This window comes from Vespula vulgaris, chromosome 2 (assembly GCF_905475345.1).
Source record: "Vespula vulgaris chromosome 2, iyVesVulg1.1, whole genome shotgun sequence".
NCBI lineage: Eukaryota > Metazoa > Arthropoda > Insecta > Hymenoptera > Vespidae > Vespula > Vespula vulgaris.
Window position 1 is genome coordinate 12,758,864 of NC_066587.1, and position 22,768 is coordinate 12,781,631.

At 32.0% G+C, this 22,768-nt stretch overlaps 3 protein-coding genes across 11 annotated transcripts; 1 reads left to right on the forward strand and 2 right to left on the reverse strand.

Annotated features, from left to right (window-relative positions):
* Window positions 1-394: 394 nt before the first annotated feature.
* On the reverse strand, window positions 395-10,600 carry LOC127061465 (serine-rich adhesin for platelets-like). Of its 5 annotated transcripts, none has more exons than XM_050988357.1 (7): window positions 9,797-10,595; window positions 4,637-8,556; window positions 4,198-4,299; window positions 3,721-3,854; window positions 2,230-2,724; window positions 1,901-2,155; window positions 395-1,774 (listed from the first exon to the last, which is right to left on the reverse strand). In XM_050988357.1, exons 1-7 carry the CDS (start codon window positions 9,877-9,879, stop codon window positions 1,568-1,570), a joined length of 5,196 nt encoding a protein of 1,731 aa, XP_050844314.1. In that variant the 5' UTR covers window positions 9,880-10,595; the 3' UTR covers window positions 395-1,567. The 5 variants fall into 5 exon arrangements, 4 of the variants coding, with proteins under 4 accessions (XP_050844314.1, XP_050844313.1, XP_050844316.1 ...); XM_050988356.1 differs by having other exon boundaries at window positions 4,619-8,556; XM_050988359.1 differs by lacking the exon at window positions 4,198-4,299.
* Window positions 10,601-13,067: 2,467 nt separating this feature from the next.
* On the reverse strand, window positions 13,068-15,999 carry LOC127061473 (ran-binding protein 3). Of its 4 annotated transcripts, none has more exons than XM_050988378.1 (4): window positions 15,783-15,999; window positions 15,416-15,487; window positions 14,401-15,062; window positions 13,068-14,271 (listed from the first exon to the last, which is right to left on the reverse strand). In XM_050988378.1, the coding sequence occupies exons 2-4, from the start codon at window positions 15,483-15,485 to the stop codon at window positions 13,957-13,959; spliced, it is 1,047 nt and encodes a 348-aa protein (XP_050844335.1). In that variant the 5' UTR covers window positions 15,486-15,487; window positions 15,783-15,999; the 3' UTR covers window positions 13,068-13,956. The 4 variants fall into 4 exon arrangements, with proteins under 4 accessions (XP_050844335.1, XP_050844333.1, XP_050844334.1 ...); XM_050988376.1 differs by having other exon boundaries at window positions 14,401-15,077; XM_050988377.1 differs by having other exon boundaries at window positions 15,416-15,490.
* Window positions 16,000-16,857: 858 nt separating this feature from the next.
* Window positions 16,858-22,693, forward strand: LOC127061960 (twinfilin). Of its 2 annotated transcripts, none has more exons than XM_050989489.1 (5): window positions 16,858-17,219; window positions 17,347-17,424; window positions 17,660-18,319; window positions 18,406-18,524; window positions 18,912-22,153. In XM_050989489.1, exons 1-5 carry the CDS (start codon window positions 17,195-17,197, stop codon window positions 19,074-19,076), a joined length of 1,047 nt encoding a protein of 348 aa, XP_050845446.1. In that variant the 5' UTR covers window positions 16,858-17,194; the 3' UTR covers window positions 19,077-22,153. The 2 variants fall into 2 exon arrangements, with proteins under 2 accessions (XP_050845446.1, XP_050845445.1); XM_050989488.1 differs by lacking the exon at window positions 18,912-22,153 and adding an exon at window positions 22,160-22,693 and having other exon boundaries at window positions 16,863-17,219.
* The last annotated feature ends 75 nt before the right edge of the window (window positions 22,694-22,768 follow it).

Below are 22,768 nucleotides of genomic sequence, written 5' to 3' on the forward strand. Positions count from 1 at the left end.
TTATTACAAATTTTAATCAAGAATGACATAGTGTTGTTGTTATTGTTACTTTATTTATTTCTTATTTTTTATTTGTGAAAATTCAACGATGCGGAGCTATCATATAGTAGCACGTAGCGACACACAGGTGTTACGAATCGCATTAGGACGAAAGAACCGATCTAAAAATATCTCCGAAACTTTGATATCTGCGTAATGCGATGCACATTGTTTTCATTTTATTTTTTTCGATCTCGCGCGAATCGAGACGGTTTTTCCAAACATTTTAACTTTTTTATACATAAATATAAATAGATATATATTATAATATATATATATATATATATATATATATATATATCTAGTCGAGATACGATTTATTACATATTTTGTTAATAGACATAATATTCCAAAAATTTCTTAATATTAACTTTAATTCTTTCGTCACATCTCATACATGTTTTTAGATTGCTATTTTTCCATGTTTTTTATGATTTACAAAGAAAGAGAAAAAAAGAAAAAGCGAATAAGACATAGAGAAAGAGAGAAAAGGAAGAAGAAATAGAGTCCGTCGGTTCGAAAGCTTATGCCAATTTGCCAATTCCTTGGCGGTCTAAAATTAGCGCGTAGTTTGCGAGGAGCTAAATGTACGAGCGGAAGATCGAGGAGGGAAAAGGATAAGTTGCCGGCCAAACGAAGAGAGGATGAAAGAAAAGTGAGTGGGAGATGAATCTGTAGGAGAAGACATCATCGTGATGTATTACAGAGAAAGAAATGGTAAAACTTTTAGAAGAATAAAGATATTGGAAGGAAATATAAATTAAAAAGAAAAGAATAGCAAAAAATACTTGTAAATAAGGAGAAATTATAACAGATGAGCTAAAAACTCGAGATTTTGTCTATCGTAGTCCTATCTAATAAAATACTCTGATATTAATAACTTGGCTACGGTAACGTGAAGCCAAATGTTATAATAATCGTATGACCGTTGGATAATTATGTATCTTTGAAAACCTGACTACAACGAATATTGAAACCATGCGAGTTTTTTGTACTTTCTTCTTCATGTTTATCGTCGTAATAGTATGTGTTTGAAAGCTAATTTTTACATTTTTGATATTATTAAATGGGAAAACTTAGAACAAGATACAGATAAAACTCATTATATCAGTGTAAAAAAGGAACAAAAATCGTATATTCCTTTCCTAATGACTATGCTAATATACCATATTTACTACAGTCAATGAACGATCGATTGCATAATGTGTCCAATGTTACTAACATTAAAAAAAGAGAGAAAAGTTTTAATTACAATATCTATCATGCTCATATACATATGTATCACCTCATGCTCGTATAAGAACATTTAGCAAAAGAATTTCATGACAGAAGAAACGATCCGTGGATGTAAACGTAAAGAAAACCTTCTGGATAACTTTATATCCGTGTACTGTGATCGTTCTTTAATTTCATGATATCTTTCAAAGAGAAATTTCTTAACGTTCATCCTTGTTTTTTAATAAATAATCAAAAGGATTAGAACGTTGAATGCGAAGAATATAAAATTCCTAACAAACTTTTTGGTATATCAGTCTGTCGCATTTGGATTCGTATATGAAAATCCACGAAAAACGCCTTGATCCATCGAAGATAAAATTTGTTCAGGTATAGGCGTGAGTCGCGGTCTTTCAACTGTGAATGCCGTGTCAAAATATTTGGTATCCAAGGTATGTTCCAAAGCTGGTTTAAAGGGAGGTTCAAGCTGTCTCCTTTCTAACCGATCCCAAGGCAAAGACTATGCAAGAAGATTTATTTGCTATGTTATAAAAGCTAATATATGCAAGTTTGCTAAATTTAATTTTATGAATAACAAATTTTTTAATTTTCAACGTAAATATTAATTTAATTATTAAATATTTACCTGAAAAAAGGGATGTACTGCAATTTCGTGAGCAGGTGGCCTCTTTCCAGAATCTTTTTCTAGCAAAGTGACCAGCATATCTGTTGATTCTTGACTCAAGTATCGAGGTATGAAAGGTCTTTCATTGCAAATGCTCCAAAATAATTCGTCTTCGTCGCAACCAGAAAATGGTGATTGGCCTGTTAGCATTTCATACAACAAAACTCCGTATGACCACCAATCTACAGCTTGATTGTACTTTAATCCTTTTATAATCTACAGTAATTATATATTATTTGTAACTTGTACCAACGAAATTTATTTCGAAATTTCAGTATTGATATACGTACCTCAGGTGCCATATAATCTGGGGTGCCGCAGAAAGTGTCGGCAGTTCTATCCAGGAATATTTGTAATTTACACATACCGAAATCAGCGATCCTAATGTGTCCTTCAAAGTCTAAGAGCACATTATCGAGTTTAAGATCGCGATAAACGATACCCTTCTTATGTAAGAAATTCAAGCCAGACCAAATTTCAGCGGCATAGAAACGTGCACGAACTTCGGGAAATCGACCAGATTTTTGTATATGAAACATAAGATCTCCTCCGTTAAGATATTCCATGACGAAGAAGAGATGCGAATCTGTTTGAAAAGTGCAGAACAGATGACAGAGATATGGATGCCTTGTAGCCAACGTAAGAACTTTACGTTCAATCAATGTACACTCGACGTCGTCATCTTCGAGGACGACGTCCTTTTTCAGACACTTAACCGCATAAACGCACTCTGTGCCACGTAATTCTGCTAGTAATACTTTGCCGAAGCTACCTTTACCCAGGACCTACAGGAAAAGAGATAAACATTATTGATAAGGAATCATTTTAAAATTCTATGATTGAAATTTCATGATCGTCCTTTATATTCCACATTCCTTAAACTTCAAGTTCCTAGAATTTACACAGATATGAAAGTTATAAATAATGCGTTACGAGATGCTAAATCGGTACATCTATTTGCGTTTTAGTACAAAACCAACGGTGCTTTGAGAATTAAGACGATGAAAATTTTAGATGGATGTAAATCGCATGTATCGCGAATACTAAACAAACCAAGTTCCTGGCATTTGCGGTAGTTCTTCCAACATAAACTTGAGAGGATCGATTGTTCGCACTTAATTCCCTGGACTATTTCCTAACTATTCTTCGTGAATCAACCGATTCCTTCGATGTAAATACACGTGATTCAGATTAGTCTTCGAGTGGAAGTTTAGCAGACAGTGCCAAGGAACGCGTCTCGCATATCGACCCTCATATTTTCATCGCATCTGTTTGTAAAACTTATACGAATTGTAGATCGTTGTCATTGATATTCGTAAAAGTATCTTCGATTTGTTTAAATTCTGTATATCTATATTTTCTATCGGTATTATCATCTAATTGTTGTATGATATTGTACGCAATAAGAAATAAAAAAAAAAAAAAACAAGCAACGATATTAAACTATAAAGATAATATTCTAGTTTCACTCCTATATTAACTTTACGAGCCAATAATTCTTGCATTTCGCTACAGAAGCATTTCGAGGAACCTTGGCAAAGAATGACGTATTGCATTTACTTCTCCCACATGCCGAGGTAAATCTTTCTCTAGTCTGGTACCGCTTAGAGCACATCAGAGGTTCACGAAACTTTGTGTCAGGCAGACAGCAGGCAGATGCAACGTTCGATACAGTATAACGTTGCATTTTGCAATCGAGCCACAAATCGAAGCGCACTTCGGCTCGATTCGTGCTATTTACGACAGGGATAATGAGCGATCCTCATCTCTACAAAACTTACTTTGAGAAAGTTAAAATCCGTTACGGCGTACTTTTTGAATCTTGGCAGATTTATGGCCGGTGGTGTAATACGACCACTTGGAAAATGATCCGGCGTGTCCGAGTTTCTTTGGTTCTCTAACGATTGCGACGGAGCTGAAAACAAGCCGCTAATGAGCGATTCGTGATGCAATAATATATCGAATTTTAATTCAAACAATTAAAAATGCTGAAAATCCAAGTTATTTGTAGCAGTAAGTTAGTAGGTTAATAGCTTACACAGACTTTTCCATCGAGACAAGAATCGTTCTGAATCGTTAATACATTTGGTTATCAATAAATATTATGTGACCGTAAGAAAGTCACCCTCCGCAAAAATTGGTTTTAAGCGATTCGTCGTTTCCTAGTATAACAACAATACAAACATTTCTTGCGAGTGTCTACGAGAAAACGGATAATATCTATCAAGTCTTACGAGCCCTTCTAAATCCATACTCACCCTTTTTAAGAGCTTGCAAAGCTTCGGCAACGAGCTTTTGATTCAATCCACAAAGATTCCCTGTGAGCTTTTCACACTTTTTATGACAGGCCATATCGCAATCTGCACGAATTTTTCAATTTAAGCGTATAATGTTGTTGTCTTTTTTTTTTTTTTTTTAATTGATATAGAATGTGATATCTCTCTTTCTCGATGCACCTTTAACCGACTATGAGTAAGAAATATGACAAGTGTTCTCGCAAGATGAAATAAAAATTATCGTATAATTTTCCGCGTATGACATGTACATAGCAAATAAAATGTTTAGCTATCATGCGAGCATATATGAGAGCAATATAAGAATATGGGAAGGGACAAGCAACACATAGGGTCAAATTCAAACAAGGTATATAAATAAATAATAGAGATGATAGATAAATACTGGAAATTCTTGGCGAACCATCGAATCCAGAATCGTTGCTTCTCGTCGAAGCCATCCTCTTGTGCTCTGGATCGTCATCCAATTCGGTGCAGGTCGAAGCACTGCTACCATCGGTGCTACTGGTAGTAGCCGTACTGGCGGTACTTCCGGTACTATCGCTACTCACTGATGGTGTTCGCGACTGATGTCTCTTTCTTTTGATCTTTGCTCGTCTGACTTTGGAAAGATCCCTTGGCGTAGCCGTGAGTAAAGCAGATGGTGTAGTGTAAAACATTCTTATTAGATCGATCGGTCTCTGAGTAGGCGAGTTCTTAGGACTTAATCTTGACGACGAACTGCTTTCAGGAGGTTTCAAAGTGCTAGTTGCTTCTTGACGAGACTTTGATATCGTCTCGTTGCGTGATCCTTTGCTATCTTTTTGTTCGTTCTTGTTCTCTTCGCTACTGATCTCTTTCGAGCTCGATTTCCTTTTCTTAACAATCTTTTTCTTTTTCTTCGAGGATTCCGGACTAGCTTGTTGACTATCGTTGGGTGTCGCTACAAGACTGGCCTCGTTGGAAGAAGCAGGTGTCATAGTTTTCTCATGATCATCGGCATTAGAAAGATTATCTTGATTGCTCCACTTTGAGATCAGTGCGATGGGCGAATTGGTCCATTCGTTGGTAGGTGTGCTAGGACTCTCTTCTTCTTCGTCTATCTCCTGTATTTGAGATTCGCTAATTGGTGACGCTTCAACGATATTTATCAAGGGTACTGCGGTAAAAGGTACCTCACTGATGGGTGTAGAAAATTCAGATTGAGATTGAGTTGGCGTAGAAGGTGATGATACTACTGAAGATGGAGTCTTATCCGAGGATTCGGTTTGTTTAATCGGAGGATTTTTTCTCTTCACGGTCGAGGACACATCCTTCGATGAAGATGGTATTGAGATCACAAGATCCGCTTTCTTACGTATTTTCTTTTTTTCCCCCGTTATCGTTTCCTTATTCTCCTTTTCAGCTTCAGGAGATGTAACTTTCTCTTTGTTCTTGATAAGCTTGCTCTCACTGAAGGGACTTTTTGCGATCGTTCCTCGCTGTTGCTTTTCTGGAAAACTCGTTGCCGTCGTCATCGTTGTCGTCGTCGTTGTCGTTGTCATCGTTGCCATCGCTGTCGCCGTCATCGTCGTCGTCGTCGTCATTGTCGTCGTCGTCGTGATATTACTGGACAAGTATGTTGGAGTGCTGGGTGCAACGCTTATTTTAAGATCACTTCCTTTTTCCTTATCGTCTGGTTGCTTTTTTATCGACGACGATAAGGATGACGACGACGACGACGACGATGACGAAGAAATAGATTCCACTTTGGAATCATCGATAGAATGCATTTGTTTCGGTTCGTTACTTTTGATTTCGCTCCAAAAGTCTATTGATTCCGTGGATTCGCTCTTCAATAAATCTACCATCTTTTCGTTAATCGGAGTGTTAATTATCTCCATCCCGTTAATCGATTTGTCATTCACATCCATGAGAGATTTCGCGGGAATAGATTCTGCACTTTGTTTTACTACCAACGACGGTCCTTTACGCAAGACGGTGTTCTGGAACGCAGCATCAGTTTTGTTGGTGTACGTTGAATTCGTTGGCATGTTCCGCGATAAAACGGTCGCCGTGCCGTCGACCTCTTTCGTATTTCCCCCCGCCATCATGGATTTCAACGAGCTCATGTTCTTCGATGTACTCGCGTCTCTAGTCTCTCTTAGATCGTCCTTCGTAATATTCGAGGAGTCCTTATTCTTCGCATTTAATTTTGTTGCACGAACGTCACCGTCCTTGGACTTGGCTATCACCGAATCAATTGCGTTCGATTTTGTACCGGTCACGTTCTCCACATCGATTCTCTTCCCACGAGGAATCCTCTTCAAGGTTTCCTCTTTATTTATTGTATTTTCCGCTAATGACGCAGCTGTGTCCTCGAAATTCTCAATTTTTGGTGGATTTGCCAGGTACGCTGCCACTCGTAACGAAAGCTCTGGCGCTTCTACGGCATTATTTTCATCCGTATTAATTTTAGACGGTTTTGGCAGGCACGAAGCGTTCGGTGTAAGCACCAACGACACCGCGGCGCTGTTTTCACCCGTATCATTACAGATAGGAATCCCTCTATTCTTCATCGATATATCGCTTTCAATTATTCCTAATTTGTTCTTCGTATCACCGATAGCCAACAAGTCAACATTGTTTTTCGTCTTTTCTTCTTTTTTATTATCGACCTCTTTATGAGCTAATTTACTTTCGTCGGTTTTCTCAACGATTCGTTTACCCTTGACATCATTTATTTTCTGTTTCAATGTTTCCGAGCTTTTATCCATTGCTGTTATCGATTCCTTTTTTTCTGAATTATCTACGCTAATCGTTTTAACTTCGGCATTATTATCCATCAATACCGTATCTCTTCCATTTTTTTTCACAATGTCGTCTTTAGGTTTTGACAGATTCGCGTTATCGATAATTGCCTTTCCTATTTTTTTATTTTTTTCAACTTTCGTTTCGTTGGATACGACTTTCTCTTTCGCGTCTTTGATAAATTTCGATGATTTTTCGAATGGAACGTCTTCGTTAGTCTCGTTACCGATTTCTAAGACTTTCTGCAAAGTGTCTCTAACTCGAAGCTTCAATAAATCTTTCTTCGTAAGAGCATCTACACCGTTAGACATTTTTTGTAGAGTAGAAACGTTGGTATCCTTAACGTTCACCTTTTTCTTTTCTTTATCGTTCGTTTTTAAAGTAAGATATACACTGTTTCTTGACGAATCTTTGATATAGGGTTTACGAACTGGCAATACGATCTTAGTTTCGATTTCTTCAAGGATGCCATTTTCCGGTACCGAGGCAACGTCCGCAATCTGCTTAACATTAGCCAAAGCTTTTTTAGGAACAGGAATCCTAATGCTTTCTCTGAATTGTTCAATGCTTTCCTTTTTCTCCATATTTTCTGAAGTTGCGTTAACCCAAATTGTGGAAAAGTCACCAACGCTGTTAGATGCTTCGATTTTGTAAACGGATTTATTTTCAGATTTATTTTCATCCTGACTTTCATCTTTTTTCGCATCTTCTATGTTACACGTTTCGTTGGAAGAGGTACTCGATTGTCTTACTTCAAGCGCATCTTCTTTTTTTTCCTTCTCATCGGTAGGAGATGCTTTTTCCATCATTTTTTTCTTCTTCTTTATCTTTTTAAACGTTTTCTTCATCTTCGATACCGTTTCGTTTTCATCATCTTCAGCCTCTACAGATTCCTCGCTGTCTCCAAAGAAAGACGAGATCGGTCTGGAACCTCTAATAATACCTTTTCTAATCAAAGTACCTCTTCTAACTTCATCCTCAATTTCAGCTTGCTCCTCAGCTACCAAACTATCCAAAACCTTCGCTTGGACCTGAGCGTAAGCAACTTCTCGTTGGATTTGTTTCGCATCGAGTTGAATATCGGCTGATGATCTTCTCCTCGTCATCCTTCGCGTTATTCTTCCTTGCATCGACTGCAAGTCCTGCATATTGTTTTCTCGATCGAGACTCACCTGATGATAAACGCGCGTTCGAGATTCCTCATCTTCAAGTCCTTTCTTATCCTTTATTAAGAATTTTTCCACTAGCAGTTCGCCTACGCTCTTTTCGTGCTTCTCATTGTGCTCTCGCAACGCCGGATTATCTTTCAACGCTTGCGATCTTATCTTTATCGTTGGCCTGTCTCGGCGAAGTCGATTATCTCTTTGCCGATTTTCATCCCTCGATGACAGAGTTCTTGGTGTCGATACATCAATATCGGCAGTATCAATCACTCGTCTAACGCGAGTAGTTACCGTGCTGACAGGTGAATAACGTCGTAGATTGCTTAACGATGATTCCGTGATCGTTGATAGATGTGGTGCAAATCTTGCAGACAGTGGATTGTGGAAACTTCTGTATGAGGTTATTAATTACCGTTATTCTAAGCAACATTGTTTTTAAGTATAATAAAAAATATAAACGTAGAAATAGGAGTATGTATTACCGATCTCCGTTTCTTTATACTGTTATGATACTCTAACTAATATTATATATGTATTTACGCAGGTAAATGAACGATCATTTAATTATGCCTTGTTTTATTTGTATTTACAATAATTAATCATAATTTGTAAAGAAATATAAATTAAACGTGGCACGTTTATATAAAAACAAAAAACCCGTTTGTTACTTTATGTATTTACGGAAACCGACTTGAAAATTTCCAGTCCCTCGATAGGCGATTAAAAATAAGCTTAAAATACATTTCTTATATAAATTTTGTTTTATTTCATGATAATAGGAACGTGAAACAGGAACAATAGGATAGTACAAATTGGATCGTTCACATGTGACTGCCAAGTATCGATTGACGAGCCCTTCGATCGGCCGTGTACACTACTCAATGCCAAATGTTTATTTTTATACCACGTTACGTTATAGGACGACAACGTTTCACGAACACTTGTTGGGTACACGTGAAGTACAAAAACTTCCGATTTGGCACACTACCATCGATACGATGTCTATCAATTAATGAATCGATTGAAGCAGTGCTATTAAATAACGACAAATGACTTACGAAACGCCATGTAGTACGTTTGCTTATCTTGTACGCATATGCAAAATATATAAATCGATTGAGCCGATTCATAAACTTCAATAGTATATACAAAATGTGATTTTATAAAAAATATCGATATAAATATATCTACTGTATTAAACATTCAACACTAAATCCAATATTTCAATATGTTCATAGAAAATCTCTGAAAAGAAAAAAAAGAATTTCTGAAATAAAACACAAAATTAGCAAACGTAAACGTAGCTTGTTCACGAAAAAAACTCCGTTGAACGTCATACTGAGTCTAAGAAAAACAGTGGCTTGCAACCAAAAAATACAGCAAAAATAAAACGCACGGAGAAGAATGTGAGAAACTCAAAAAAAAGGCGTGATCAAAGAGAGTCATTTTGTAGAAAAAAAAGAAAAAATCAAAAAATAGAAAAAATCGAAATGAATATCCTTGTATATCTCCACAATCTATTTTTTTATTATTCGATAGATGTCAGGAGTTAAATGTTAGAGTATGTCACATTCATGTAACATAGAATGAGATGAAGAAAAGTAAAAAAGAGATCTTTCTCTTACGCTTACCGTGGTATTCCAGTCATAAGAGAACTATGATTAGCAAACGCTCCTCCATAATAATAAGGCGTACTGTCGCCGTAGTACGGCATCTTGACCACGTCTTTCTAACAACGTACGTTACTAATTCGAATTTGTGATATTTTAACTTTACAAATGAAAAGAGAAAAATCACGAGGACAAAGAACGAGGAACGAACGAAGAAAGAGCCGGTTCAAGAGAAGACTGAACGCGTTGTGCGCGGCTCTCGCCGGCTCAGGTGTACGATGAAGCGTTCTCACGGCTCGCGATGCCAAGACCGACTGAGTTTAAAGCAGCGACCCAGTGTAATAATAGATTCCTAGTATGAGCCTTCCTACAGTCTAACTATATTACCTAGACTCCAACAACTCGTATATACAAATACTACTATCACTAATAATTACAACTCTGGAATATAATGATGTTTATATATACTCGTACGCACGTGCGCCCTTATATATTTTTTATTAATAATTTTCTAAATAATTAGAATCAAACGAAGACGCATATACATGAATGATTTTACATAAAATGATAAGATAGTGAAATTTATACAAAATCTCATGTTACATATGCTTCAGAGTAAATTTCTAATCATATTAACGGATTTTTTTGCTAGTACGAAACGTTATGTTACTTTCTTCTTCGTGTTTACTTTATTTTATATATTATACGCCGCTTATATAGATATAGTTATATTCGATATTACAAGTCATTTATTTTATATATATGATTTCAAAATCATATTCTTACACATATAAGTAAAAAAAGGTGCATCGAGATTTTGACAAAATGAAATATTCATTTTTTATTATACTTACCATCGCATCTTAATCCTTGACGAAATAGACCATATAGCATGGAACCACAATGATCGCAAAATGTTGGAGACATAAAAGTATGGGGTCGAAATCTATGAGGAACGTCCACTTTAAAACGTTCCCTCAAGTACTATCATTAAAAGAAATACAAAATTGTCATATTTTACGATCGTTTGAAAAAATATTAAAATATTCCAATGTCTAGTTCCTCTGAAATATAAATGTTAAAAAAATGAGATTCCGCTAATATTTCATACTTACTATCGTGTTTTCTGATTCTCTCCCACTTTCCGGGCATTTTGTTAACAACTTGTCATGACATCTCTTGTGTACCGCAGTTTGGCAAGCTAGAATACAATGAAACAATAATAAAAATGACCTAAGAAAGCGCGGAGCGACGAAAATAAAGTAAAGCGTAAAATTTACCTTGGCATTGGTAGCCCTGCTTTCCGAAACCCCTAAGAAAAAAAATGAAAAATAAATAAATATATTATAATTTTTGTATGTAACGAGAATTGGTTTAAACCAATTGATATTTCGGTAAGGTATGTATAACGTGAAAATGTATTTTTAGACGAACTTTTGACTCGTATGAAAGAATTTCGTTTACAAAATAATAATTTTGTTAAAGAAAGAATTTCAACATACATTTTGCAACAATAAATTTCAATTCACCGAAACTGTTTAACTGTACTGTATATGCAGATGATTTTAATATATATATATAAAATATAAAGTAAACTTACCAAAGGAAATCCTTACAAAAGGCACAAAATGTTGGCTGTCTAAAAAACTTAGCAACTAATCTATGACCTCGTACAATATGCACTTTGTTGTGTTTGACAGCACCTCTTCTTCCCGTTATCGCGCGGCCTACGTTAGTCTCTGGTAGCGCTATCTGCGATGTAGCAATGAAATCCCTTCGTGGTACCCTTGTTCTATACACATAAGTTCTAGGAGTTGATGTTGTTGCTGGTAAATCCTCAAGTTTCACAGGAACCGGTACTCTCGTTCTAAAATAATATTTCAAATGCATTCAACGTATTTCTTAACGATACATTTAAAATTAAATCGAGTCAGTTGTGGATCGATTGGGAAAAAAATCATTTCATCTCAAGTGCCTCACCTGTACGCGTATCCTTCGACTGCAAGTCGTGGTTTAGGAGTCTTGTGTTCCAAAGAAGTTCTCTTTCCAAATCTTCCTCCTGCGCTACAGCCACTACCACCACCACTACCACTACCACCACCGCTAGCGTTACCACCACTACCACTAATCTCACCGTCACCGCCACCGCCACCGCCAGCATTCCTTCTTCTCGCGTGACAACCACCACGTGTGAACATCATAGTTCATAAATTTACCTTCTATAGTAAATATAAATTTAACTCGTTGTCTCACAACTTCCACATTGATTTCACAATTCCTATATAACGTTTTACATCCGAATCAATTTCAAAACGATAATTTAATCGATCAATTTCAATATTCTCTTATTCGCCAAAGACGTTAAATTTTTTTAATAAGATATATTCGTTCAAAACTTTTAAATAATAATACATAAAGAAAAAGAGATTGAAAGAAAGAAAAATAAGAATATAACCCTATTGAACTCGTTTCTTTTCACGTTTATCAAGCAAATTAATGTGAATGATAAACTTTCGGGCAATTTTCTATCATTGGATACATATTTCAGATTGTTTCTGTAGCTAAGCCATGCGAATCTGCCATGGAATTACTTCGAATTGTCGATTCATGTTTTCCTTTTTTCTTCTACCTTTTAATTGTATTGTTTGAGCCTTTCTTTCAAATTATCTATTTCTCATCTTCCGACATAAATATATAATATGTAAACGAAGAAACTCGTATTTACACAACATACTCGCATCACTCGATAATTTGTCCTTCGCGTGAACTCGTCGTTACAATATTTACTCACCAAAATAAAGACATTATTTTCGCACTATCGTTTGATCGACATTCTGCGTTCGACAGCTCATCATGCGCGTCGCGTGGTAATCGCGTCGCGCCGATCCAGGATCGAGAACGTTCAACGAAGGATCATTCCAACGTAGAAATTGTTATATCGATGTAAATGACTATTCGAATTAATTAGGTTGTAAGAGATATCAAAAACGAAGACCACATGTAAGTATTGATTGTTGCAGGAACTGAATTTTGACGCTTAAAGCTTTGTAGGTTCCCACGAAACTCAGGATTTCTATAAATATCGGCGCCTTGAATACCGCCCGCCATAACGTCCACTCTCTAGCGCTATCTGTATTACTCGCTACCCGAGATAATTGACTAACCTCAAACGCGGGAGATTCAAAAATATTTGAAGTTTATAGAATTTGAGCAAATACCCGGAAATGAAGTAAATTTTACAATTGTTAACCATATTACAAGATATGCGTTTATAAGTAAATTCAAGCATGGATATCAATAGGTAAGTAGTAAATTTTATTACTCGTTGTGAAATTATTTGAGAATTGTCGTTCATAATCGAAGAGGACAGCAATGCGTTCTTCGTTTGTCTCCATGCAGAGACAAGTTAAAAGTTACAAAAGCCAAAAACGTAAAACTTTTTCTTTTAGTGTTAATACTGCTCCTTTTGCTTGTTTCGCTAATAGCACTTCTTTTAAAACATATAGAATATATGAAAGATACACACGAATCTGTCTTTTACCGCCCGATTAAGATTTTATTTACATTTAAGATAAAATAGGTACTATAACTGTAATAAGAATACATTACTATCCGTACAATCTTTCAATGAATTATCTTACGATCACACTCGTATGTTACATAATAGAGTATAATTACTAATTATACATCTTATTATCAAAAAAAAAAGTAATTTTTTGTACGAACACACAATTTCTTTACGTTTATGTGTATCTGAATAAAAAGTAAAAGAAAAATGAATTACATAGTTTTATAGTACACATTTTATGAACTATGTATAATTTATATTAACTATTTCAAATGTCTAACTCCGTAACTGACACACATTTCAAGCTATCCTCAAATTCCGCATAAAAGAATATTAATTGGGAATGATCGTACGTACAGACTTCTTATTAGTGACAAAAAATAAATTGAAGAATTCATAAAAAATGCAACACAGCTTTCGTTTACAAATAGCTGTGCGATATATCGACAAGTGCGCATCTTCCAATGGAAGGCACGAATCGTAGCTTTTAACACGCGTGCTGCATAGGACCTAACGTTTCAATGAATTTGAGCCTTTTTACCCGTTAGTGATATCTGCTTTTTACAAGTTAGTTGTATAGGGGTAACACTTTATTGGTACAATCGATCAACCGTCAGTGTTGTTCAGTCGCTAATTTTTTAGGTTGCCGTTCCTGAGCACGCTTAATTCTTTGTAGCAATAAATTGTATAATTGTTCAATTTCTTTGGGTACTGCTTGAACAATAAAAATTCTTATATCTCCATGCACATCCATCGCAGTAAGTCTCAAGGATTTTGGCGATGCTCGTTCTGCAGTCATACCAGGCCAAACTTTTGTATTGAGAATCAATCGTTGCGTCCCAGCCGTACGTCCTACCAAGCGCGATTCCTCATCTCTATCATTTAATCGAAGAGTTCCTCTGCCTCTTTCTTGCCAGCTACTGGAAGCCTAAAATAGATAAGGAAAATCCTTACTAGTATTATTTTTAATAATTGTTTATATAATTATTATGACATAATCAATTTATTCATTAGTATTAACGTTTTATTTACTTGAATTTCATAATATGGTATATACCTTATCAAATGCGAAGAGTTTACAATTGATCTGAAGAACATTTGTTTCTCCTTCTTCTCCAGTTAATAATGTTACTTGGCTATATTTTCTCTTATTTGCTCGACTTGCCTCTTCAAGTTCTTGTGCTGCTTGTGTTAACGTCAAGCCTGGCCGACTAGCTGAACGACAAATAGCTGCTGCATTTGAGAAAAGTAATTCTGAAGATCCATTTTCATTAGTTTCCTCTTTCTTAGTTTCTTCTTTTTCTAAACTATCAGAATCTTCTATATTACTGGGAACAGTTACTCTTTCTTTCAGGTTCTGACCAAATATGAAACTAGGCTCTGAGGCACTAGGTTCCACTGTATTATTTACATTGCTTTCATTATCTTTTGTGTTTCCACATAACGGTAAAAATTTTGGTACTATTTCTTCTGCTTGCTTTTCTTCAGTTTTACATTCCTTTGTTTCATTTGTATCATTTTGAGTAGTTGAATTATTATCATTCTCTATAGATTCATCAGTTAACTTTGTAAATGGATTATTAAGTTTTGGAGATTGCAATACAGTTTTATTTGTAGATGTATTGTTCGCAATTGCACCTAACTGCGAAGGCCTCAATATTGTAGATCTTGGCTTATTAGAGAATTCATTGACTCCAAATGAATTGCCAAATTTTGAAGCTGTTAAAACAGGACCTAGAGACATGTGACATGCACCCATATGCATATATATACAACATTCGTGTATATATATTTTGTATTATATATATATACATATGGAGGTACAAGAAATACTTAAACTTTTCTAGAATAATTATTTATATATTTTATATAGAAAGAATTAAAAATGAATACTAAATCTAATGTAACCCGCTAATAAAAATGATATTTTATATATCAAATACAACTAAGATATTAATATATATATATATATATATATATATATATATATATATAAACAGTAATATTCTAATTTTACTTTGAGTTCAAATTGAATTTTACTTCTTATTTTCAATATTATGTTTTCAACTTACAGTGTATTTTAACAGTAGATTTGGTGGACACAGATTCCTCTGTATTATTTTCTACAGACTGACCTTCCATATCTTCTGCAACAGTTCAAAGAAAGCAGAAACTATATGCTATTAGACAATGTAATTATTTAATTGTGAGAACTTCAATTTGTATACAATCTTTATATATAAACTTTTCAAAAAATTTGTAATTATGGAGTCAATTAAGACAAAGCTATTCGGTTTACATTATAAAATTTTTATATAATTATTTTATGAAGTACAAACCAATCTACTTAAAATAATTAATATTATTTAATATTATATTCTTTTTTAAACTTGCAGAGTTAATACGGATTACTAAAACAATTATTAAAAAGAAATTTACCACTAAGCTGCCAAGTATTACTTTAAACGTAATTACAATAGAGAATATAGTAACTTCGAAAAGTTTTTTCACTACATCAATTTATAGACACAATATATCACACTACTGAAATATTTAATATAATCATATACATAGACTGCATAGTATAAACTTAATATCAAACGTAAAGTTCCAACGCAACCTCACACTCCGCCATTTTTCACATACAAATGGGAAAGTATATTGATGGGGCCATCTATATATATATGGGCGAATTTTAATTTAAAAGATGTTTCCAACAATTCAACTATTCTGTAAAATGTGATTATAATTGAATATAATCGTAACGATTACTACTAAAAAATATATTATGCAAATTCTAAATATGAATTATACAAGTTATTCGATCCATCTGAATATTACATTAAATCGAAAATAAATATGAACTTATCAAAAGATAGGTATGAATATATAAAAATTTTAAAAATATTTTACAAAATTACATACATAATTTTACATTTCAGATATAATATTTACACATTTAAATTAATTTCAATAAAAATTATAATATTACTCATACCTATAAGTTACCACTGCGTATCTTTAAGTATATCAGAATTATTATTGGTTTACGATTTGATCATTACAAAATTGGACCAATCAAAATTAAGATTTAAAACTATTGGGCAAATAAAATTATTGCCTTAGATTTGTCCTTAAATTAAACATTATTCTGTACAATAATTTTATTTTATACAAAATTATCGCTAATTAAATATGTCACTAATTTTTAAATTCTATAAAACAATATTCATATGATCGTTACTTAATTTTTGTTAAATGAAGAACTAATATATATATTAACTTTTATTAAAAATTTGATTTATATTTCATCAAAAATGTTTTACGATCACGTTTTTAACAAATGCAATTTGAACAATTTTTATTAATAAAAATCAATTTTATACTTGATATAAATACTTCAAAAGAAAAAAAAAATGACAAAAATTAAAATATAGGGAATTTAACTAGGAATTATATGAGGTAAGAAGATAAAATATAAATACGAATAAAAGCAAAGAGACATTAAGAAAAGAAACAAAAATAATATAAAAAGTAAAAAGATCTTAATTATATGATTGATTTCGTTTGTTTTTTGCTTCAAAATACCTGTGTTATGTGATATAGCTTGATTTTTGTGCATAAACTATTAACCATCGATACTTTAGATTTATCTTATTGAGAGTTTCGACAAGAGTTGACACAGGAGTCGCTGATAGTCTTGTAAACGGAAATCATCGGAAAGCATCCAACATATGGTACCGCAAGCACGATAAGAGGTAGTATTTCTCCTAAGTCGATTCTTTTAGATTGAAGAGAAAGTAAAAGAGTGCAGCAATTCAACTGGAAATTTTGGATACGAGTTAAAAATCATGTCGCATCAAACGGGTATAAAAGGTAATTAAAAACAAAGATTTAAATAACGTACGATATTTCAAAGAAGTTAGAATTTTATAGTTTATAATTGTTTAACCTTAGATTTATAGTTTAATAAATATATTCTAGAATCGTTATTTCTTTATAGCAAACGATGCCTTGAAAAAAATTTTTTCTAAATGCAGAGATGGAAAAATACGTGTATTAAAAGTGTCTATAGAAAACGGTATGTGTATGTTATTTCGTACATTTTTACTAATAGTTTCTTATTTAATTTATAATATATTAGATATGTTTGTGATATTTTATTTATCTTTTCTAAGTATTGTGATAAAAGTCATTAATTCGTGGTATGAAATTTGATATGTAATATGAATGATCTAAGGTGGAAAGTTATATATTGAACATAGATATTACTTTTGACATGCTTTGTACTGATCATAATTAATATTATTTTATAGAAGAATTAGTTCCTGCAACTTTTAATAAGCCTGCAAACAAATGGCATGATGATTATGATAAAATGATTAAGCCTTTAATTCTTGAAAATCAACCTGCATATATTCTTTATCGGCTTGATACAAAATCTGCAGATTCTGGTTATGATTGGTTGTTTATATCTTGGTCACCTGACACAGCTCCAGTAAGACAAAAAATGTTATATGCATCTACAAAAGCTACTTTGAAACAAGAATTTGGTACCTCATGTATCAAAGAAGAATTACATGGAACTGTTCCTGAAGACATTACATTAGAAGGTTATCATAAACATAAAAAGAATAATGCAGCTCCAGCTCCTTTAACTACAGCAGAAGAAGAATTAGCAGAATTAAAAAAGACTACTATTAATACTGACTACAGCGTTGAAACAAGGCATCAAACATTGAGTGGTGTTGCGTTTCCTGTTACGGATGAAGCTAAAAAAATAATTACAGAATTTGGTAAAGGCATGTATGAATATGTTCAATTAAAAATTGATATAGAGGAAGAAAAAATCCATTTAGTCACAGCTTGTGATGTTTCATTGGATAAATTACCTACCAAAGTTCCATCTGATTCAGCCAGATACCATCTTTATAATTTCAAACATACAAATGAAGGAGATTATATGGAATGCATAGGTTAGTTCTATCCATTCATGAATGAATTCATAAATGCATTAGATTATGAAGAAATATTTACAAAATTAAAATTAATATATTTTTAGTCTTCATATATAGTATGCCAGGATATAGTTGCAGTATCAAAGAAAGGATGTTGTATTCTTCCTGTAAAGCTCCATTACTTGACCTTATTCAATCTCTAGGGGTGAATATAACAAAAAAGGTTAGTAATTAAAAATATTATTTAATATACTTATGGTATTCTGACAATTTCTGTTAATGTTATTTTATATTTTCTACTTTTATTTTTTTTATAGAATGTTAAAAATAATAAAATCATATACATTTTGATACAAGAGATATTCAGAATACCATGTTTTTTTATATATAAAATAATCTTATTTTAATAATTCATAAAAAACAAATATGGCATAACAGTTGTGTATTTTTTAAGAAGAAAATGTTATTGTACTATGTATGTTAATTAAAAATAAGACAATTGTAAAGTGGTTACAATTTGTATAAAATAATAATGAAGATGATTATAAAAAGGATAGTACAACATGATAAATGGAATAAAATAATTTTAAACAAATATGATTGGTACTAGTTGGAAGTAAATAGTGGCGAGGAGTTGGCAGATATGTTGGAAGATCCTCCAACCATAAAAGAAACAACTACAATAACACCTGCAACTCCGTCAACACCTTGTGCGCCTACTCAATCCATGCCAGAGAAAAAGTCAAAGCAGAAGAGATCGTGTGTCTTAAGTTAACTGATTTATAGGGCCTTTTGCTTGCCAATTGTTTATATGCTTTACATAACCAGAAATGATTGTGATGCTCAGAGCATAACAGTTTCGTTTATAAATTCTGAATTTGTGATAGCATAACATTGACGTTGAATACATTATTAAAATTATATAATATAATACAAATTCAGTATGTCATAGTGAATTATAAGATCATATATATTCTACATATTTGGAGAAGTTTTATGATTTAATGGTGTTTATCAACGTTTAATATTACTTGATCATCGTGATATATATAATTATATAAGAAAACAGAGTAGACTAAACTATGTATTTTTCTAAATTTTAAAAGGATATTATTGTATCAATACTCGTCAAAATTATATAATAAGTATGACTACTCCAGTGATGGGAGTGAAGTTAGTGAATTGTTTTTAATTCACAATGAAAACTTCAATGAATGGAATTTTTTTAAATGAAGTAAGAGCAATGTTTTTAGATGAAATGAAAAATGAAAATGATGTGATGGTAAAAACGTGTATATATATATATTGTATTGAGATATGAATAGTATCAGTCTATGATGGCTTAATAGTTCTCATTTTAGCAGAACTTCCAAAACTTATCCATCATAAAAAATTTAAATGATATTTAAGAAATATTTAGATTGCATAATTATTATTTTGCTCTTGTTAAACATGTACAAGACTGTACATTAATATCCCATCACTAGGAGAATCAATGACGAAAAAATTTCATAACGTAAAATTCTTGTTGACTTATAAAAGGTGTATGAATTATCATTCATTTAATATTACATTATATATTTACATATGACTGCTTAATGTGGTTTAATGTTATTGAAAGTTAAGCCTTCAATGAAATATTCAAATATTTTATAATTAATATTAACAATTCAAACACTTCGAGATTTAAGGAAGTATAATTGTTTCATGAAACAAAAAATTGCAATGTAATATCAAAAGTATTGGTATAAGATATTAATTTAATGCAATAAGACATTGCACTTTATAGTTCCTTTAATAGTGATTTTATTTTTATGTTCTATATACTGTATACATTACTACTTCATATTCCTAGAAAATGTGGAATTCCAACACATCAAGTCTTAATTTGTTCCTAGTCCTAAAAATGGTGATACGCGTGTGTGTGTATGTGTATGTATGTATGTATATATATGTATATACACATGCAGATATATAAGTCTTATTTTATTATTATAAATTTAATTTTTATGAATTGAATTTTAAGGCTTGGCTTTCAAATTCATTAAAACTTTCATATAGGTCTTAGTAAAATATGTTATCATGATTTTTGTAAATGTTTTTGGTAATCTATATATCATATATGGTTATAAGAGAGTTAGAGAGTAAATTCCAATTGCTCTTGTTAGCAGATTACTGCTCATCTAATTTCTCTGTGTCTTTTGAGCATAGTAATAGTAAAGTGACAGCTTCATAAATCAATGACATATACTGTGAATACGATTTCTTTACAAATGATCACATATAATGTTAGCATATATTATACGCTCTACTATTTCTAAACGACACAGAATATTAAATTCCATAAATACATGTAATTAATAAGACTGATATTAGCATGTCCCACCAGCTGTGTTGCTGAAATTAATATTAGCTATTATTTTTTCAATTTTGTTTTTAAAGTCAAATATACATATATTGCCTATTTAGGCAATCAATTCAATTTTGATAGTTATAGATCTGTTATAAACATAAAACGTACAAACTGCAATTATGCACCTATAAAATAAAATATGCACAATGTATTTTTATTATCTAGACTACAAAAAATTTAAATAAAACACATAATATTTTTTTGTATCCATTTATAGAATTAGTTTTATTAAAATAAAATGGATACATGATTCTTTTTTTATATATATCATTATAACATGAGCCTATCATTAATACTTACTATAAATCTGCAATGATTACAATTTTTATTCAGCATATGTATATGCTAATGAATATTTTGTCATTTAGCTCAAAGACGATTAAATTGGTATTTTATATTATATTAGTATGTAGTCAAATATATAAAAATTTGATATATATGATATTTTTAGGAATTTCCGAATGTTATAAATACATGATGTACAGCTGGTGTGACTGTAATTTCATAGGCAGCTACAAAATATTCAAGAGTCATTCTATTTTTTGTGATCTGTATTTTTTTATCTCTTGTAGCTTTTTATAAACATCTTAACAATTTTCGTCCAAGGTATAAGTAAATGGCTATAACAATTTGGCCAAATTTTCGTGTTCATAGTTAAATGAGTGAGTCAAATTCTTTAACTTTCCTTTTGTTTTAGTGATATTACAATAGTATGAAAAATTTCACAGCATATTTAAATTATATACGAAAGATAATAAGAAAAATTTATATTTAATTTTTTAAATATAATACAATTGATATTTATTGAAAAATAAAAATTGAATTTAAATCATAGATATATAAAATAAATAATAATCATATGCTGTGCCATTTGCATTCCAGAGGATATTAAAAAAGAATTTGGCTCATATTTTAATTTTACAAAATTTATAGTTAGTAAATCTATACTTGTATAAGCCTCTGAACAGGTGATATGTATATTTTATTTTAGATCTTTATACAATGCGCACTTTTGCCTGGATATATAATTTTATTGACATTACTATATACCAGGCCTATTCTGTAAGTTTTTAATATTATTATTTTTTAATTATTTCACACACATTATATCTATAGGTTCTTCATAATAGAATAGACTATATATCTTGCCAATATTACATATGGTATAGAAATAAAGTAACATGCAATATAAATCTACAGTTTAATATTTCAATTTTTTTCCAAATATATATACTATACTGGATTTCTAACAACCACAACCCGATGCACCTTCAAACTGGTATGTAATTAGTATTATTAAAATTTGAAGACTCGCGTATATAATCCTCTTACAGAATAGGCCAAGTTTATACTCTTTAAAAATTTTGATTATATCATATAATGGATGTATTTTTTTTTGTTATGACTTTATACAATAATATTATTTTTAAATGTTACTTATGTAGCTTGAAATAGATGATGGAAAGGAACTAACTGAAGGATTTTTGCAAGAGGAATTACATCCAAAAGTCAATTTACATCGGCCAAAATTTGCCAAACCAAAGGGACCACCAAACAGAGGTGCCAAACGTATAACCAAGGTACAGGAATTAGGTACCTTAGATCAAGACACTTGAATAAATCAATAACACACTTATTTGTATTATATATAAGCAGGGTCATAGTATGATAGCAATTACAAATATAAGATTGTATTAGTATTAAAACAAGTATTTACAAATATTGGACAATGTATAGAAATATGAAGAAAAATGCCTATAAGTATCATATTCATCTATATTTTATCAAGCAAAAAAAAATTTCCTTGTAGTTCTTTCATATCTTATCAAATCAAGCCTATTCTGTAAGTTGTGAAGGTCGATGAATTAAACTGCTTATTTATTTATTTCAAAATCATGTAATGTTATTGTATTGAATATGATTTTATTATTGAATTAATGATTATATCTCATAACAAATTTTTAAAAAATAATACAATTTGTTGAATATATAAAATTTATATATAATACCAATGTATTACATGTGACATGTAAACTGGTTGATACGTTTTTGCT

Excerpts from the sequence above, each read along its gene's own strand:
- LOC127061473 (XM_050988376.1), bottom strand. The coding sequence starts at position 15,485 with ATGGAAGGTCAGTCTGTAGAAAATAATACAGAGGAATCTGTGTCCACC. Across the intron at positions 15,078-15,415 it reads ATCTACTGTTAAAATACACT|GTCCTGTTTTAACAGCTTCA; the intron begins GTAAGTTGAAAA and ends ACATGTCTCTAG. Across the intron at positions 14,272-14,400 it reads AACTCTTCGCATTTGATAAG|GCTTCCAGTAGCTGGCAAGA; the intron begins GTATATACCATA and ends TATCTATTTTAG.
- LOC127061465 (XM_050988356.1), bottom strand. The coding sequence starts at position 9,879 with ATGCCGTACTACGGCGACAGTACGCCTTATTATTATGGAGGAGCGTTT. Across the intron at positions 4,300-4,618 it reads TGGTTCGCCAAGAATTTCCA|ATTGCGATATGGCCTGTCAT; the intron begins GTATTTATCTAT and ends AAATTCGTGCAG. Across the intron at positions 1,775-1,900 it reads CAGTACATCCCTTTTTTCAG|TCTTTGCCTTGGGATCGGTT; the intron begins GTAAATATTTAA and ends CTTCTTGCATAG.
- LOC127061960 (XM_050989488.1), top strand. The coding sequence starts at position 17,195 with ATGTCGCATCAAACGGGTATAAAAG. Across the intron at positions 17,220-17,346 it reads GCATCAAACGGGTATAAAAG|CAAACGATGCCTTGAAAAAA; the intron begins GTAATTAAAAAC and ends ATTTCTTTATAG. Across the intron at positions 18,525-22,159 it reads GGGTGAATATAACAAAAAAG|CTTGAAATAGATGATGGAAA; the intron begins GTTAGTAATTAA and ends TTACTTATGTAG.